Source organism: Syngnathus floridae, chromosome 2 (assembly GCF_059516105.1).
Source record: "Syngnathus floridae isolate MCC-2025c chromosome 2, RoL_Sflo_1.0, whole genome shotgun sequence".
Taxonomy (NCBI): domain Eukaryota; kingdom Metazoa; phylum Chordata; class Actinopteri; order Syngnathiformes; family Syngnathidae; genus Syngnathus; species Syngnathus floridae.
Window position 1 is genome coordinate 2129722 of NC_142414.1, and position 19077 is coordinate 2148798.

A 19077-nucleotide genomic window follows, 5' to 3' on the forward strand; every position below is an offset into this window, starting at 1 on the left:
TCAATGAGGTTTTCAAATCGACCAGCAAATTTTCCCACTAGTTACAGAGCAGCTGAATGTAAGGTGCCATCCTGGATTACTGTTATAGCAAAGACACCTGACACATTTCATTCTTTCTTGTGTTAAAAGCAACATTTCATGTCATACGATACATCGCTGCAGATGCTAATAGTTGGAATGGAGGATGCAGCATTTCTGAAAAAAGCACAGAAAGAAATATCCTGCTGAGTTGGGCTGTGTGTAGATAGTGGCTAAAGTCTGGATGTTATGTTGTGACTCTGACGTTCACTTGATGAAACGAGGAGGAGGGAGGGATGATGGAGGAGGAAGAGGAGGATGCAATATGTGTGTGCCTGTGTATGGGGGAAGGACCCGTGCGCACTTAAAGCTGCTGTAGGGGCGATCAAGGCACACATCTGCACCTTGGTTACGACAGCACACACACAATGACAATTCTGGACCGACCCTCCTCCAACACTCCCAGGACTTTGTTTCCCAACATGCAACTACGGAACACGTTAGAGCTACAGAAGGTCAGCAACTTGCCAGTGAAAAGGGGGTGCATGTGCAATTTCTCCACAGCCTCAAGTGTACCTCTGTGGACTTGGCTGCTCCTGGGCATGCTACTGGCTCCTGGAGCCTGGAGCCTCCTCGGTGAGGAGGAGGAAGAGCTGCTGGTTGAGCTCCACAACTACTACAGAGGACAGGTGTCCCCGAGTTCCTCTGCCATGTTGCCCCTGGTAAGCTAAAGAAAACTGCACACAATAGTTATGTATTGAATACCTATAAATTATCTTCATCAAGGAAGGCATGATGGTCACGGAGTGAGCACATCTGCTTCACAATAATGAGTTTGGGCTTGAATGTGTGCTTCCTGTACTTACATTGGTTTTCTCCAGGAACTTAAGCTTCCACTCACATTGCAAAGAAAAAACAGCTTCATACATTAATTGCATACTCGAAATCTGTTCTTAGTTTTGAATGTCTGTGAATGGCTGTTTCTCTATATATGGTGATAATTTCAGGGTATACGTACCCGGCACTCACATAAAGTCAGCTGGGATAGATTCCACCTATTAACCTCGCGAGGATAGACAGTATAAAGAAATGGATGATTGAATACTTTTAAAGCAGGCACATACCAAATTTTCTTTTTTTGGATAGATCAATCGATCAATAGATGGATCGATCGATGGCAAGCCTGACCAATTGATACGCCCGACCAATTGATACGCATTTCTCAGAGGAGCAAACCTGGGATTTTCCATCCATCCATCCATTTTCTGAACCGCTTAGTCCCCACGGGGGTCGCGGGCGTGCTGGAGCCTATCCCAGCCGTCATCGGGCAGTAGGCGGGGGACACCCTGAAGCGGTTGCCAGCCAATCGCAGGGCACACAGAGACAAACAACCATTTGCACTCGCACTCACACCTAGGGACAATTTGGAGTCTCCAATTGGCCTACCAAGCATGTTTTTTGGGATGTGGGAGGAAACCGGAGTGCCCGGAGAAAACCCACGCGGGCTCGGGGAGAACATGCAAACTCCGCACAGGGAGGGCCGGAGGTGGAATCGAACCCGCACCCTCCTAACTGTGAGGCGGACGTGCTACCCAGTGCGCCACCGAGCCACCACCTGGGATTTTAATGCCTCTATATGTTTCTAGATATGTAAAACTATTGCACCATTATGTGAAATTGTGCACAGCAAGTTAATGAGTCGAGCCGCGCTGAATGGCCCTCCCACACGGTTCAGCATTGGGTTTGACTTGCCAGGCTATAGATTACTATGGGTAAAAGGTACAATAACGAAGGGGTTTTAATTTGAAATGTTCTCTTGGTACTTAGACTCAACTTTATTTATACCTGGGGATCACTCCCTCGAAAAATTTTGTAACACAGAAAAACAGAACAAAAGAATAAAGAATAAACAAAGAGTTAAGCACTAAATAAGGAGGTACTTCAAATCATAACGCCTAACGCCATCATTTTTTACTTAGATTTACAAGAAACTTTCATCATTTTATTAGCCTGGCAAGCCAAATGGCAGGTCTAAAAAGTCCGCTCTCCACTGTGGCTCGACCCCAGTTCAAAACGAGGCTTGCAATACTTTTTTTGGTCGATATGAGACCTGCATCTGATTTTTTTAAGACCATCTGAATGTCTCAATTCCATTCTTTCAAGCCCAACCTGGGGCAGTTTCATATATGTAGTCCTAGATTGGACAGATATCAGATCTTTTGCAATGCAACCAGGGTATCAACGACCAGGTCGCGTATATCCGAGGGCATCATCATGCACTTCGTGCAAGCGAGGAGTGTTAGACTACTTGGAACGGAGAGCGACTATTTTGATTGTCCGAGAACCTGCATATTTGGACCGCTATTTCTGCAAATGCTACGTTGGCAGCTACATCATCTCTTTCTTTTGCCGGGTCACTTTGGGGACGCATATGGTCACACAACAGACTGAGTGAGGTCATTTAATATGGAGGTGAACACCATCACAAACACAAAAATGTTTTCGGATTTCACAAAAAAAATCCGAATCGACCACTAAGATTTGTGGTGTGAACACACACACATGCGCGCACGCACACACATGTACACGCACACACACATACGCACACACACGCACATACATACTACATAGACGAGTGACACCATAAAGTGAAGATTGAACAAGTAGTTTTGTGAATTTCAGTTCTGATCTGAGAAAACCAAAGCAACTGAGAAAAACGGTAAAAATTGTTCTTTTAGTGAGTGCGTGTTTGCGTATGAGTGTATGTGTGTGTGTGTGCCCAAACTCTAAGTAAGTACAGGTGCGGAGAGCATTGAAAGAAAAAGGAGAATGTGCAGCCCTAATTATTTACACTTGTCGCATTTGTTGCGTATTACGAATAATTACGAGCACGCACGCACGCCCCCACCTACCTACCCCCAGCCCCCCCCCCCCCCCCTCCCCCGAAGGGCACCGAATGGTGTAGATAAAGTGCTGTATAAGTGTAGTCCATTTACCAAATATGGGGTAAACAGAATGGTGCAAATCACCCAGGTGCGATACCAACTGCTGCTCTGCAGTGCACTGGAATGTTTTGTGAGCAATTAAGAGGCCAGTGTATAGATAATCACAAGTGTTGTGTGCAGCAATTTCAGTGGTCTCACAACTTTAGGACTCATGTATCAAGTGGGATTAAATTAAAGTAACATGGTAGAACCACAACTGACAAAACCATTTTTAAGATTCACGGACGATGTCAGTAATCTTCCAAGCAATCTCTCCCCTGCCCACTCAGAGACGTCTGTCAGATATACAGTCGTATGCAAAAGTTTGGGCACCCCTGATCATTTTCAAGATTTTTCTTTATAAATCATTGGTTGTTTAGATCAACAATTTCAGGTAAATATATCATATAGCAGACAAACAGTGATATTTGAGAAGTGAAATGACATTTATAGGATTTACAGACAGTGTGCAGTCATTACTTAAACAAAAGTAGGTGGGTGCATACATTTGGGCACCCCAACAGAAAAATGACATAAATATTTAGTAGATCCTCGTTTTGCAGAAATAACAGCCTCTAAACACTTCCCAAAGCTTCCAATGAGAGTCTGGATTCTGGTTGAAGGTATTTTTGACTTTTCTTCTTGACAAAATATCTTCAGTTCAGTCAGATTTGATGGTTTCCGAGCATGGACAGCCTGCTTTAAATCACACCACAGATTTTCAATAATATTCAGGTCTGGGGACTGAGATGGCCATTCCAGAACATTGTACTTGTTCCTCTGGATGAATGCCTTATTAGAATTTGAGCATTAAATGTTGGGTCTAAATACGATTAGACATTAAATCACTCGCTGGAATGAAGAGGAGAAGACAACCAGAACAGGTTTACTCGCGAGGAGAACGATAGAGAAAGCAATCTCAGTTACAACCTCCATCAGTTCTGAGTCCTTACTCCACGTGCCCCTCTTTTTAATGTTATGGTTGCCCTGGTTACAGAGGCGTTGCTACACTAAAGGGAGGGGGAATTGTGTCTGTAGCAACGCTGATTAGCAAAAGAATGTAGTGTGGTGTGAATTAGCACTTCGCTGTTGGCTCGTGACCCCCCGCAGAGGCCGTCCCCAGCCGTCTTCCCTCACAGTTGGCTGACTCGTCGTCGACTGTGATCAAATACCTTGAAGCACGTTGATTGCCGCTTTGCTGTGGAACAAATGCAACTAGACCTTTGCTAACTTTATCTACTTGGTAAATTAACACATAATAATAATAAGTAACTTGTCCTAAACACTTCAACACACATTAAGCAAACGTGAGGTAACCGGTATGCAGTTCCTTAAACAAACATTGAGTAAATATTTGTTTACTCAATGAGAGCAACTACTTCTAACTGTATGTAACCTTTAACAAAGAAAAACAGGTCTGATAAACTACAATCTATGAACCAAACCTACATCTAAATGAAAAGGAATGAAGTTCCTGTGAATCAAACAAAGAACATGTCACCTATGCAAATAAGCCCTGCTCATTGTTAGTGAAGGCCTCTTACGGGAACCAAAACACACAGACAACATAAGGACAGGAAGGATACAAATGGCTGACAGGGATCAAAAGACATCCCTATCACTAAAAAGGAAGAACCTAGATAAAAGGAAAGATAAACTCGTAAAGGCGAGGCCTCCAGGTCTGGCAGGCCAAAGCTTCACTTAAAATTATTCCAACAAGCAGTGTTTGGGGTCGCTGTCTTGTAGAGGTATACAGCCCCTGCGCAACTTCAACTTTGTCACTGATTCTTTAACATTGTTTGCAAGAATCTGCTGAATCCATGCAACCTTCAACTTTAAAGAGATTGCCAGTCCCTGCACTGGCCACACAGCCCCACAGCATGATGGAACCACCACCAAATTTGACTGTGGGTAGCAAGTGTTTGTCCTGGAATGCTGTGTTCTTCTTCCGTCATGTATACCGCCCCTTGTTATGTCCAAATAACTCTATTTTAGTTTCATTAGTCTACAACACCTTATTCCAAAATGAAACTGGCTCATCCAAATGTGCTTCAGCATACTTCAAGCAACGTTGTTTGTGGCATGTGCGCAGAAAAGGCTTCTGCCGCATTACTCTCCCATACAGCATCTCCTTGTGCAAAGTACGCTAAATAGTTGAACGATGCACAGTGTCTCCATCTGCAGCAAGATCATGTTGTAGGTCTTTGGAGCTGCTCTGTGGGTTGACTTTGACTGTTCGCACCATCCTTCGCCTCTGCTTACCTGAGATTTCTCTTGGCCTGCCACTCCGGGCCTTAACTAGAACCGTGGCTGTGGTCTTCCATTTCCTCACTATGTTCCTCACAGTGCAAACTGACAGCTGAAATCTTTTCTAGCTGAAATCTAGCTTTTTGTATCCATGATGCTGGAGCGCGAGATTGACAGGCGGAACGGTGCAGCATCGGCACTGATGTGGACTCTGTACCGGTCTGTCGTCTCTCATGGATCGGAATGGAGCAAGGCGACCAAATGCAGCTTGGACCAGGGTTTATTGAAGGGAAAAGGTAGTTGGAAGAGAGGATAAGGGGAACAAACTAACAGAACCGGCAAACTGACATAACTTAACGGACCGAATGACAGACTGGCTAACCGAAACAGAACTGACAAAGACAGGAACCAAAAGAAACAAGAACGACATCAACGTGAAGACGTCAAACGTGACGACATCAATGATCCGACGGGGAGTGAGGGGCAGAGAGGACTTAAATACACGACAGGTAACAAGAGGCAGGTGAGAATGATCACACTGATCATGGGCACACAGGAGGGGAGGGGCGAGCACATAGGTACACGGACAGAAACTATGACAATATGCACATAATAAAACAACCGGGGACGAGACGTGACAGTGTGGTGAAGAGAGAGCTGAGCCAAAAGGCAAAGCTCTCAATTTACCGGTCGATCTATGCTCCTACCCTCAACTATGGTCACGAGCTATGGGTCGTGACCGAAAGAACGAGATCCAGGATACAAGCGGCCGAAATGAGTTTCCTCCGCAGGGTGTCCGGGCTCTCCCTCAGGGATAAGGTGAGAAGCTCGGTCATCCGGGAGAGACTCGGAGTAGAGCTGCTGCTCCTCCACGTTGAGAAGAGCCAGATGAGGTGGCTCGGGCATCTCATCAGAATGCTTCCTGGACGCCTCCCTGGAGAGGTGTTCCGGGCATGTCCCACCGGTAGGAGACCCTGTGGACAACCCAAGACACGCTGGAGAGACTATGTCTCTCAGCTGGCCTGGGAACGCCTTGGGATCCCCCGGGATGAGTTGGATGAAGTGGGTGGGGAGAGGGAAGTATGGGAATCCCTCCTAAAGCTGCTGCCCCCACGACCCGACCCCGGATAAGCGGAAGAAGTTGGATGGATGGATGGATGGATGGATGGATGGATGGATGGATGGATGGATGGATGGATGGATGGATGGATGGATGGATGGATGGATGGATGATGTTGAACAATCTTTGTTTTCAGGTCCTTTGTCAGTTGTTTAGAGGCTCCCATGTTACCAGTCTTCAGAGAAGATGCAAAGAGGAGAACAACTTGCAACTGGCCAACTTAAATACCCTGAACTGGAGATCTTTTGTAAAGAAGAATGGTCGAAATACCTTCAACCAGAATCCAGACTCTCATTGGAAGCTATAGGAAGTGTTTAGAGGCTGTTATTTCTGCAAAAGGACGATCTATTAAATATTGATGTCATTCTTCTGTTGGGGTGCCCAAATGCATGCACCTGCCTACTTTTGTTTAAGTAATGATTGCACTCTTTCTGTAAATTCTATAAACGTCATTTCACTTCTCAAATATCATTGTGTTTGTCTGCTATATGATACATTTAACTGAAATTGCTGATCCGAACAACCTTCTTCTTTTTCTTTTCCTTTCGGCTTTTCCCCTCAGGGGTCGCCACAGCGAACCATCTGTTTCCATCAGATGAGCGCTCATCCTGCAGAATCATCGCATACATATTTGATTCATATCCAAAGTCAAAGTCAAAGTCTCCTTTATTGTCAATTCCTCCGCATGTCAAGACACACAAAGAGATCGAAATTACGTTTCTCACTATCCCAGGGTGACAAGACAGAGTTCACAACGCACATACAAGTAAACAACACAGGAAAAATAAAACAAGAAGATGAACATATAAGAGTGATAGCACGCTAGCCGCTCCCGATGCACAGCAGAGTCCGGAAAGATGACAGTCAACCAGGCCACTGCGAACACGAGCACACAGCAGGCACGCACTGTCCGGTTCGTGGATCCTATCAGGCGAACGCAACCCATCTTGTCGTCCCGCGAACGAACGTACGCCAGGAGAATGGAAGGCACGGCTGGGCGAGCTGGGTTGGCCGCAAGCCTGGCCCGACGTCTTCGCGCTGGCCCCTCTTCCGCTGCCTCGCAGACTCGCTGCCGACGCATCCCAACAATGCTCCAGGACGGAGCAGTCCGAGCTCACGACGCAGTCCAACCGGGGGAGGAAGAGCAGGCCAGTCCGGCGTCGCTCCATGACGAAGCAGTCCGAGCGCCCTTAATCTCTCCGCACCAAAGTCCAGAACGCCATAAAACCCACTTCCGCCGATGTTGAGCAGAACATGCCCGCCGCACTAGTAGCACGACGTATCACACGAAACGAACACACACAAAACTGCCGGACAAACACTCAGTAAACACTCACAAAACACCGAACGGGACAGAGAGTGGCCGCTGCGTGTGCACGCGCCGCCATCTTGATTCAGATGATCCACATATCAAAGAAGCAATGGTCACGTTTGAATATATCACAATTGTCGGTTCACACTGCATAAAAAAAATACGGACATGTATTGCATATGGGCAAGACAACTTGAACTTAGCTGCAGCGTAAACGTAGCCTTAGAAATAGGTGAGAAATTTTGTCATCCAGCTCAGAGCAAAGCCACTGATCTTTGCATTGAGACGATGCAAAGGAGGTGGCTTGGGCATCTGGTTAGGATGCCTCCTTGACATCTCCCTGGTGCATTGTTCAGTGCACAGGGTTGACTCTGGGTGCTTTGGAAAGACTATGTGCTCTATTTTGATAGACGACTGCCTGTGCGCTCTGGATAAAAATGGGCTTAACTCTATTTTCTTGTCGATGCAAGGTTGGGGCCCACTTGGGGCCCTATATTTTTCTTCTGACTGGCCGCCTTGTGATACCACGAAATAGCTTATCGAAGTGGTTGGGCAGGGCCTAAAATTCTAGCTTCTCTACTTTGGCTGCTGCCGCAGTGACCTGATTCCGCATAAGCCTTAGAAGATGGATGGATGACTGGAACTGTATTTCAACTGTCATAGCGCAAACATAGTCTCTTATTTTGTTACACAAATAAAGGTCTCCCTCCAGCTGCAGTTGAGTAAATGTCAATGCTTTTCAATCTTCAAGTTAAAGGTATGTGTCTGACAAGATATGATAATGACCTGTGAGGCCTCATTCAACTCACTCACTGCTTCTTCAGAAATGGGACCCAAGGCTGAAGCTACTGGCTGAGGGCTATGCCGCCAAGTGCATCTGGAACCATAACCCAGACAACGAGGACACCGGAGAAAACCTGTATGCTGGCACTGGACCCTTGGATTTGCGGGTGGCGCTGGAGAAGTGGTTTCTGGGTGAGTGAGACTGCAAAGGACAAACATGATGATGTCAATGAAAACTCGTGAAACAGCTAATTTTACATTATGGGGCCACATTAAAAAAGTCAAAGTCTGCTTTATTGTCAATTCCTTCACACGTCAAGACACACAAAGAGATCGAAATTACGTTTCCCACTATCCCACGGTGACAAGACAGAGTTCACAATGCACATACAAGTAAACAACACAAGAAAAATAAAACAAGAAGGCAACATCAATGAATAAATAAGAGTGATAGCACGCCAGCCGCTCCAGATGCACAGCAGAGTCCGGAATGATGACAGTCAACCAGGCTACAGTAAACACGAGCACACAGCAGGCACGCACTGTCCAGTTCGTGGATCCTAGCAGGCGAACGAAACCCATCTTGTCGTCCAGCGAACGAACATACGCCAGGAGAATGGAAGGCACGGCCGGGCGAGCTGGGTTGGCCGCCAGCCTGGCCCGGACGCCTCCGCGCTGGCCCCTCTTCTGCCTCCTCGCACACCGCTTTCGACGCATTCCAACCGGGGGAGGAATAGCAGGCGAGTCCGGCGATGCTCCAGGACGGAGCAGTCCGAGCTTTCGACGCAGTCCAACCGGGGGAGGAATAGAAGGCAAGTCAGGCGACGCTCCAGGACGGAGCAGTCCGAGCGCCTTTAATGTCTCCTCACCAAAGTCCAGAACGCCACAAAACCCACTTTCGCCGATGTCGAGCAGAACCTGCCTGCTGCACTTGTAGCACGACGTATTACGACGAGACGAACACATAAAAGTGTCGGACAAACACTCATTAAACACTCACAAAACACCGTACCGGACAAAGAGTGGCAGCTGTGTGTGCACGCGCCGCCATCTTGCCTCCATTCCATATAATATATTATATACATTACTTGAAAATATTACACACTACACTACATTATTTGACGTTTAATGCTACCCTATTTTTACCGCATTATGGACTATATCATTTGACAACATTACATGTTTCATTTTTTGCCACATTATACACTATTGACCACATTGCAAACTACCTTATTTGACTGACCACGCAACATGAAATAGAATAAATTAGAACTAAATTGAATAGAATGCCTTGACTGTCATTTTACAGCAAGCATAAAATGAATTCGGTGGATCATTTGACTTTATTACGTATGTGTTAATGTTATCCTATTTAGCCTTGTAGATGAACTAATTAAGTCTGCTTGGATGAGAATTGAAACGCGTTCGAAGCCCACGAGAACAGTATAGTGCCAATTGAATCAATACCACTGGGAATATTCACAGGTATTACATACTACAATATCTGACCCCATCGCTAATTACATAATTGAACCACATTACATGCTATAATATTTAAATACATTTTACATTACATAATTTTATACATCTGGGGGTGGAAGAATTTGAAATTTTCTATGGCAAACTTGAACGCATCACATCAGAGCAGAGCCAGTAAAATGGTTTACCACACTCACACATCACAAATGCTAATAAGAGCTTCATTTGCAGGTTTTAAGTGAGTGAGAGAACCACATTTGTAGCCGCCCTAACCCTAACCCTAACCCAGTGGTTCTTAACCTTGTTGGAGGTACCGAACCCCACTAGTTTTATATGCGCATTCACCGAACCCCTCGTTAGTGAAAAATTTTTTTTTTTTAAATTTAAAACATAGATGTTCTTTACTAATGCACAAAATGAACATCACCTTGTTCAAAGAAAAAAACCAACACAATGCATGAACAACAAATTACATACTGGCAAATCAGAAGCTACACGATAAAACAGGTGTGTTCGGACCTCCTCAATGGGGGCTCTGTCGAACCCCTGAGACCGACTCACCGAACCCCTAGGGTTCGATCAAACCCAAGTTAAGAACCACTGCCCTAACTCCTAACCCTGAGCCACACAGCATATAAAACATATTGCAATAATGGTGAAGCTGCACAATTCACAGCATGCTTAAAATGTATGTCATTTATGTAATAAGTTGGTGCCAGGCAGTAATGGATGATGCCCCATCCTCCCTCTCAGACATCAGTACAGGGATTCAAACCAGAGCACATTGCCTGTCGGTGAAGGAGTAAAAACCCTGTGGCCAAAATGTAGTGCCCAGTACATACTGTGTTGGGTACATTCAAGTAATTAATTTCATCCCAATAATTCTCTTCACTTTTGTTCTGTTCACATCCTCCTCCAACTGACATTTATTTTAAACTGTTCATTTGGGTTCAAATGCATTCTGTTTTTGAAAAATAACTGCACAAAGATAAACACTAACATGACTATTATTTATCTTTCTATCACTGTTTAACTTGTTTAACTCATTCATTGCAAATAACTTTGCTTTACAAATTTTGTATGCTTTACAAGCTTGTTATACTTTCATTATTCTTAGCATTACGTATTTTAACTGTTTTGTAAAATTGTTATCTTTGTTTATTTTCATGCCATCTTTTGCTCATTTGTTTTCAACTCATGACTATATCAAACTCAAACTTTTATTGTTATTATTATTATTAGTAGTAGTAGTAGTAGTATTAGTAGTATTAATTTGTCATACTACGTTATTTGACTACATTATCCTGTTCCTTTTAACTTGTCCTGTAACGCGTCACCATTCGAAAAATCGAGCCGAGAAGCCCAGGCACGGATTACTGTTGAGAAAGAAGGGCTTTACTAAAGCCGGCTGTCTAAAATGAAATTAATTGGATTCAACAACTGGAGATTCGTCCAGCTCATCCTGGGAAATCCCAAGGCATTCCCTGGCCAGCCAAGAGACAGTCTCTCCAGCATGTCCTGGGTTGTCCCATAGGCCTTCTTCTGGCAGTACATGCCCGTAACACCTCACCATGGAAGCATTCAGGAGGGAGTCTAATCAGGTGCCCAAGCCAGCTCATCTGGCTCTTTTCAACCGAATGACCAAGGGAGAGCCGGACACTCGGTGGAGGAAACTCATTTTGGCCACTTTGATCCGAGATCTTGTTCTTTCTGTCACGACCCACAGCTTGAGACCATAGGGGAGGATAGGAACGTAGAACAACCGGTAAATCGAGAGCATTGCCTTTCAACCCAGCTCTTTCTTCACCATAATAGATCGACATTACAGTCTGCATCAAAGTAGAGGCTGCACCGATCAGCCTGTCTATGTCATGCTCCATCCTGGCCTCACTTGTGAACAAGATCCCAAGATACTTGAACTAATTCTCTTGGAATCTCATTCCTGACCTGTAGAAGGCATTCTACCCCTTTCTGACTGAGGACCATGGTCTCAAAGTTGGAGGTACTGATTTTCATCCTAACCGCTTCACAAACGACTGCAAACTGCTCCAGTGAGAGTTGGAGATCATGGCTTGAAGAAGCCAACAGCACCACATCACCTGTAAATAGCAGAGATGCAATACTGAGCTCACTAAACCCCCTCAACACCTCGGCTACGCCTAGAATTCTGTCCATAAAAGTTACGAACAGAATTAGTGAGAAAGGGCAACCTTAGCAGAGTCAAAACATCACCGGGATGGAATCCAACTTCTTTTTGCCAATGCCAATCAAACTCTGACATCTGCGATACAGGCACTAAACCACCTTTATCAATTAGATCGCAAAGCACCCCTCACAGAACTTCCCGAGGGACACGGTTGAATGCCTTCTCCAAGTGCACAAAAACAGATGCAAACCGGTTGGGCAAAATCGCCATGCTCCCTCGAGAACCCTATAAAGGGTGTAGAGCTCGCTGGGTGTAGAGGAAAAAGATCTTAAGGGGAATGCATCCTTAAGGAGAACGCATCCTTTTAGTGGGACATAGATTGACTGTCACCGTGGAATGATATATCATGTTTTCATTGGATGGAGCCTCGGAGCAACAAATTTAATGAAAACAGTGAAGGCCCCAAAATAGACCCCCTGTGGAACATCTTAAAACAGAGGGGCAGAGCAGGGGTCAAAGCGACCTTGGTGAATACAAAAAGTCTTATTCAATTTTAATTTTTTCATTTGTAACATTTTATTTATTATCATTTTTCTTTAAAAGTATGATTATCAATATTACTATTAGTGAAGGAGAAAATTTACAAGCAGTAGGTGCAACAACCTATGTTGCACTGCTTAGAGATGATCCATCCATCAATCTTCTTCCGCTTATCCGGAGTCGGGTCGCGGGGGCAGCAGCTTTAGGAGGGACTCCCAGACTTCCCTCTCCCCAGCCACTTCATCCAGCTCATCCCGGGGGATCCCAAGGCGTTCCCAGGCCAGCTGAGAGACATAGTCTCTCCAGCGCGTCCTGGGTCGTCCCCGGGGTCTCCTACCGGCGGGACATGCCCGGAACACCTCCCGAGGGAGGTGTCCAGGAGGCATCCTGATAAGATGCCCGAGCCACCTCATCTGGCTCCTCTCAACGTGGAGGAGTAGCGACTCTACTACGAGTCTCTCCCGGATGACCGAGCTTCTCACCCTATCTCTAAGGGAGAGCCCGGACATCCTGCGGAGAAAACTCATTTCGGCCGCTTGTATCCGGGATTTCGTTCTTTCGGTCACGACCCATAGCTCGTGACCATAGGTGAGGGTAGGAGCGTAAATCGACCGGTAAATTGAGAGCTTTGCCTTTTGGGTCAGCTCTCTCTTCACCACAACGGAGCGGTACAGGGTCCGCATTACTGCTGACGCTGCACCGATCCGCCTGTCGATCTCGCGCTCCATCCTCCCCTCACTCGTGAACAAGACTCCAAGATACTTGAACTCCTCCACTTGGGGCAGGATCTCATCCCCGATCCGGAGAGGGCATTCCACCTTTTTCCGATCGAGGACCATGGATTCGGATTTGGAGGTGCTGACCCTCATCCCGACCGCTTCACACTCGGCTGCGAACCGTTCCAGTGAGAGCTGGAGATCACGGCCTGAAGAAGCCAACAGCACCACGTCATCTGCAAAAAGCAGAGACGCGATGCTGAGGTCCCCAAACACGACCCCCTCAACGCCTCGGCTGCGCCTACAAATTCTGTCCATAAAAATTATGAACAGAATCGATGACAAAGGGCAGCCTTGGCGGAGTCCAACCCTCACTGGGAATGAATCCGACTTACAGCTGGAAATCCGGACCAGACTCTGGCATCGGTGATACAGGAACCGAACCACCCTTATCAGTTGGCTCGGCACCCCGTACTCCCGAAGCACCCTCCACAGAACCTCCCGAGGGACACGGTCGAACGCCTTCTCCAAGTCCACAAAACACATGTGGACTGGTTGGGCGAACTCCCATGCACCCTCGAGGATCCTGCCGAGGGTGTAGAGCTGGTCCACTGTTCCACGGCCAGGACGAAAGCCACACTGCTCCTCCTGAATCCGAGGTTCGACCTCCCGATGAACCCTCCTCTCCAGCACCCCTGAATAGACCTTACCGGGGGGGCTGAGGAGTGTGATTCCCCTGGAATTGGAACACACCCTCCGGTCCCCCTTCTTAAAGAGGGGAACCACCACCCCAGTCTGCCAATCCAGAGGCACTGTCCCCGATGTCCACGCAATGTTGTAGAGGCGTGTCAGCCATGACAGCCCCACAACATCCAGAGCCTTTAAGAACTCCGGGCGGATCCACCCTGCCACCGAGGAGTTTTTTAACTACCTCAGTGACTTCGACCCCTGAGATTGGAGAATCCGCCTCAGAGTCTCCAGGCCCTGCTTCCTCAATGGAAGGCGTGTAGGTGGAATTGAGGAGGTCTTCAAAGTATTCTCCCCACTGACTCACGAAGTCCCGAATCGAGGTCAGCAGCACACCATCCCCACTGTAAACAGTGTTGACGTTGCACTGCTTCCCCCTCCTAAGACGCCGGATGGTGGACCAGAATTTTCTCGAAGCCGTTCGGAAGTCAATCTCTATGGCCTCACCAAACTCCTCCCATACCTGGGTTTTTGCCTCAGCATTCGCCGAAGCCGCGTTCGGCTTGGCCATCCGGTACCTGCCAGCTGCCTCCGGAGTCCCACAGGCTAAAACGGCCCGATAGGACTCCTTCTTCAGCTTGACGGCATCCCTTACCGCCGGTGTCCACCAGCGGGTTTCAGGGATTGCTGCCACAACAGGCACCAACGACCTTACGGCAACAGCTTCGGTCGGCCGCGTCAACATTCGAAGTGCTACATGGTCCACTCAGACTCAATGTCCCCCGCCTCCCCCGGGACGTGGGAAAAGCTCTGCCGGAGGTGGGAGTTGAAGCTCTTCCTGACAGGAGATTCTGCCAGACGTTCCCAGCAGACCCTCACAGAGCGTTTGGGTCTGCCAGGTTGGACCGGCATCTTCCCCCACCATCGGAGCCAACCCACCACCAGGTGGTGATCAGTTGACAGCTCTGCCCCTCTCTTCACCCGAGTGTCCAGAACATGTGGCCGCAAATCCGATGACACGACTACAAAGTCGATCATCGAACTGCGGCCTAGGGTGTCCTGGTGCCAAGCGCACACATGGACACCCTTATGTTTTAACATGGTGTTCATTATTGATAATCCGTGTCGAGCACAGAAGTCCAATAATAGAACACCGCTCGGGTTCAGATCGGGGGGGGGCGTTAATCCCAATCACGCCTCTCCAGGTCTCACTGTCATTGCCCACGTGAGCATCGAAGTCACCCAGTAGAACGATGGAGTCCCCAGAAGGAGCGCTCTCCAGCACTTCCTCCAGGGACTCCAAGAAGGGTGGGTACTCTGAGCTGCCGATTTGGTGCATAGACACAAACAACAGTCAGGACCCGTCCCCCCACCCGAAGGCGGCGGGAGGTTACCCTCTCGTTCACCGGAGTGAACCCCAATGTGCAGGCGCCCAGCCGGGGCATAATAAGTATAACCACACCTGCTCGACGCCTCTCACCGTGGGCAACTCCAGAGTGGAAGAGAGTCCAGCCCCTCTCGAGAGGGCTTGTACCGGAACCCAAACTGTGCGTGGAGGCTAGTCCGACGATATCTAGTCGGAATTTTTCTGCCTCGCACACCAGCTTGGGCTCCTTTCCAGCCAGAGAGGTTACATTCCATGTCCCAAGAGCCAGCTTCTGCAGCCGGGGATCAGACCGCCAAGGTCCCTGCCTATGGCCGCCGCCCAGCTCACACTGCACCCGACCCCTTTGGCCCCTCCCACAGGTGGTGAGCCCATGGGAAGGGGGACCCACGTTTCCTTTTCGGGCTGTGCCCAGCTGGGCCCCATGGGCGAAGGCCCGGCCACCAGATGCTCGCCTTCGAGCCCCGCCTCCAGGCCTGGCTCCAGAGAGGGGCCCCGGTGACCCGCGTCCGGGCAAGGGAAAACGAAGTCTATTTATTTTTCTCATCATAAGGGGCTTCTGTGAGCCGTGCTTTGTCTGGCCCCTCACCTAGGACCCGTTTGCCATGGCATGAAGCCCCCGACAACATGGCTCCTAGGATCATAGGGGCACGCAAACCCCTCCACCACGATAAGGTGACGACTCGCGGAGGGGGCTTAGAGATGATGGCACTAACAAAAAGGCAGTAAGTAGAGCTGGAGGTGTCAGAGATTAAGATATGATTTCCTACTGTTAGTAACTGTTACGGTGTTATAACAATTGGCATAGTAATAGTAATTATCCATTACAGTGATTCCTTGCTACTTCGCGTTTCATTTATCGCGGCTTCACTACATCGTGGATTTTTTTCCAAGTTAAAAAAAAACATTTAAAAGTCAAAATAAAACTTCTATATTGAGGAAACGTGTCTAACCTTTAGGACAACGTAGTATTGCTCCAAATGTACGTTTATGTTGCTTTAGAAGTCCGTTTTCGCGTATTAGCACGATCGCGAATTAGCATCTTTCCGCTAACTCGTTAGCCTGCCCAGTACTTCATGTTGGTGACCGTACTTCGCGGATTTCACTTATCGCAGGTGGTTTTTGGATCCAATTATCCGCAATAAACGAGGGATTACTGTACTTGAAATCTAGAACGGCGTCTGTAACGCCGTCACCTCCCGTGCCATTAGTCTCAACACTGCTGATAACATTATCAAATGTTCAATATACAGTGGAGCCTCGGTTTTCGAACGTCCCGGTTCTCAAACAGATCGGTATTCGAACAAAAAATTCGAGATTGTTTTGCTTCGGTTGTCAGACGAAATTTCGGTTGTCAAACCTCGCGAGATGAGCCGAGAGGACCCGCATGCCAACTGACTCAGTTCGTTATTACATTCTCATTACTCTGAGAATTGCATCAACTGTAATCATGCCTCCAAAGGAAGCAAGTGGGAGCAGTAAAGCTATCTTAAAACACAAAGACGCTCTTAAAGTAATGCGACAGTGAGCGCCCGGCACGATGCGGTTTCGCGATCGGACCAAATTAAGCTCCCTGCGCACTGAGGTCCACTTAAATTTTGGAAGGTACATAAGGACATTAAAAATATTTTCTAAATTTCAGCGACGGCTCTGTCACAATAGTAATGTCATTGCGTGGTCGGCTACGCGCTACGGTTGCGCGTTTGGCGACGCACCACGGTTGCGCGTTCGGCGGAGCGCTGCAGTTGCGTGATCGGGCAAAATTAAGCTCCCTGCGCACTGAGGTCCACTTAAATTTTGGAAAGTACATCAGGACTTTAAAAATATTTCCTAAATTTCAGCGACGGCTCTGTCACAATAATGCGACCAGCGCGGTGCAATTGCGCGGTCGGCGAGGCGCTACGGTTGCGCGTTCGGCGGTGCGCTGCAGTTGCGCAATTGGACAAAAATGCGCAAATAAAAAAATGCTTACTAAAGGCGTTTTTTTTTTTTTTTTGCTGGGAACGGATTAAATTTGATTCCATTATTTGTAATAGGAAAACGTGATTCGGAATTCGAACAATTCACTTCTCGAACAGCTTTCTGGAACGGATTTTGGTCAAAAACCGAGGCTCCACTGTACTTCCAAAAGATTATGCTGACTGTGAACGGACTGTTTACTGGTAATATTATAAAATGTTCGAAACAGTTTCATAACTCATCATCTGTGATCACATCTCAAAGGTTATGCTGACTGTGAACAGACTGTTTACTGATAACATTATCAAATGTTCAAAATAGTTTCAGACCTGATCATCTGTGATCAAATCTCAGAATGCTTTATTGGGTCTGAGCTTCTAGGTCATGCTGGCCTTCAAAAACATGCAGGCTGCTAATGTAGTCTAAAGTGCAGAGTGTATGCGCGCAAAATTATTAAAACATGCTCATACAGGTAAAATATATGATTACATTTAAACACATGCATTTTAAAGTAATTGATGTGTGTATATATGTGTTTCGTTAACAGGGAATTTTAATCTACCTCCTCAAGACTTTTCAACTCTCTTTTCATGATTCGTGTCATGTCTACTTATCCTGCTCCACACGTGACAATTATTATTATTATTGTTGTTAATTTGAACCACATGACCACATAAACTAACAATACTGTATTGCATACTACATAATTTAATCCCCATCATGTTAGTCACGCTAGTCCCAAACCTCCTTTACAAATGTATACTATGGGTCAATCCACACATCTACAGTGTTTAAATTGGCATGCTCTTTTTTGATGCAATGATAATATTTAAATGACCATGCCAGCTTTTGGGTCTCCTGAAAAGTGATGATTTTGAAGGTACAAAAATTCTGCCTAACACCTGCATTATTCACGGCTCAATGGGGCACTGGTTAGCTCGTCTGCCTCACAGTTAGGAGGGTGCAGGTTCAATTCTACCTCCGGCCCTCCCTGTGTGGAGTTTGCATGTTTTCCCCATGCCTGTGTGTGTGGATTTTCTCCGGGCACTCCGGTTTCCTCCCACATCCCAAAAATATGCTTGGTAGGCAGATTGAGCACTCCAAATTGCCTTGTGAGTATGAGTGCGGATGGTTGTTTGTTTTTGTGTGCCCTGCGATTGCCTGGCAACCGGTTGAGGGTGTCCCCGCCTACTGTCCGAGACTGCTGGGATAGGCTCCAGCACGCCTGTGACACCCGTGGGGGACAAGCGGTATAGAAAATGGATGGATGGACCTGGGTTATGCAATGTGACCGATAATGTATATTGGTCACATTGCATACTGCATAAGAGGAGTGGTCTGTTGAAATCTCACCTCCAATACACCAATTGTTTTGTTCATCTCATTCATTTCTTCAAGTGGAAATTAAAAGCAGCCTAATGCCATATAAACTCTCTGGATTATAATTATATGGAGTGCTACACTTGTTAGTAGTTCCAAATTCAATCACTAAAAAAGTGTTTGTGTGTGTGTGTGTGTGTGTGTGTGTGTGTGTGTGTGTGTGTGTGCGCGCGTGCGTGTGTGCGTTTGTGTAGAAAATCTCTTCTATGACTTTCATAACAACAGTTGTGATGACGACAAGATGTGTGGACACTACACACAGGTTAGTGATATACACACACGCACACGCGCACGCATACACGCACGCACGCACACGCACACA

General features: G+C 46.9%; 1 protein-coding gene and 1 pseudogene across 1 annotated transcript in view; one reads left to right on the forward strand and one right to left on the reverse strand.

Annotated features, from left to right (window-relative positions):
• LOC148401268 (uncharacterized) overlaps nt 1-19077 on the forward strand; it is a 29244-nt gene continuing 10167 nt past the window's right edge. The window contains exons 1-3 of the mRNA XM_088362969.1: nt 1-740; nt 8506-8656; nt 18950-19017. Of these exons, the coding sequence (XP_088219095.1) occupies nt 447-740; nt 8506-8656; nt 18950-19017 (513 nt within the window). The 5' untranslated portion in view covers nt 1-446. The remainder of the gene's footprint in view (nt 741-8505; nt 8657-18949; nt 19018-19077) is intronic.
• On the reverse strand, nt 12276-16241 carry LOC148401269 (uncharacterized; annotated as a pseudogene).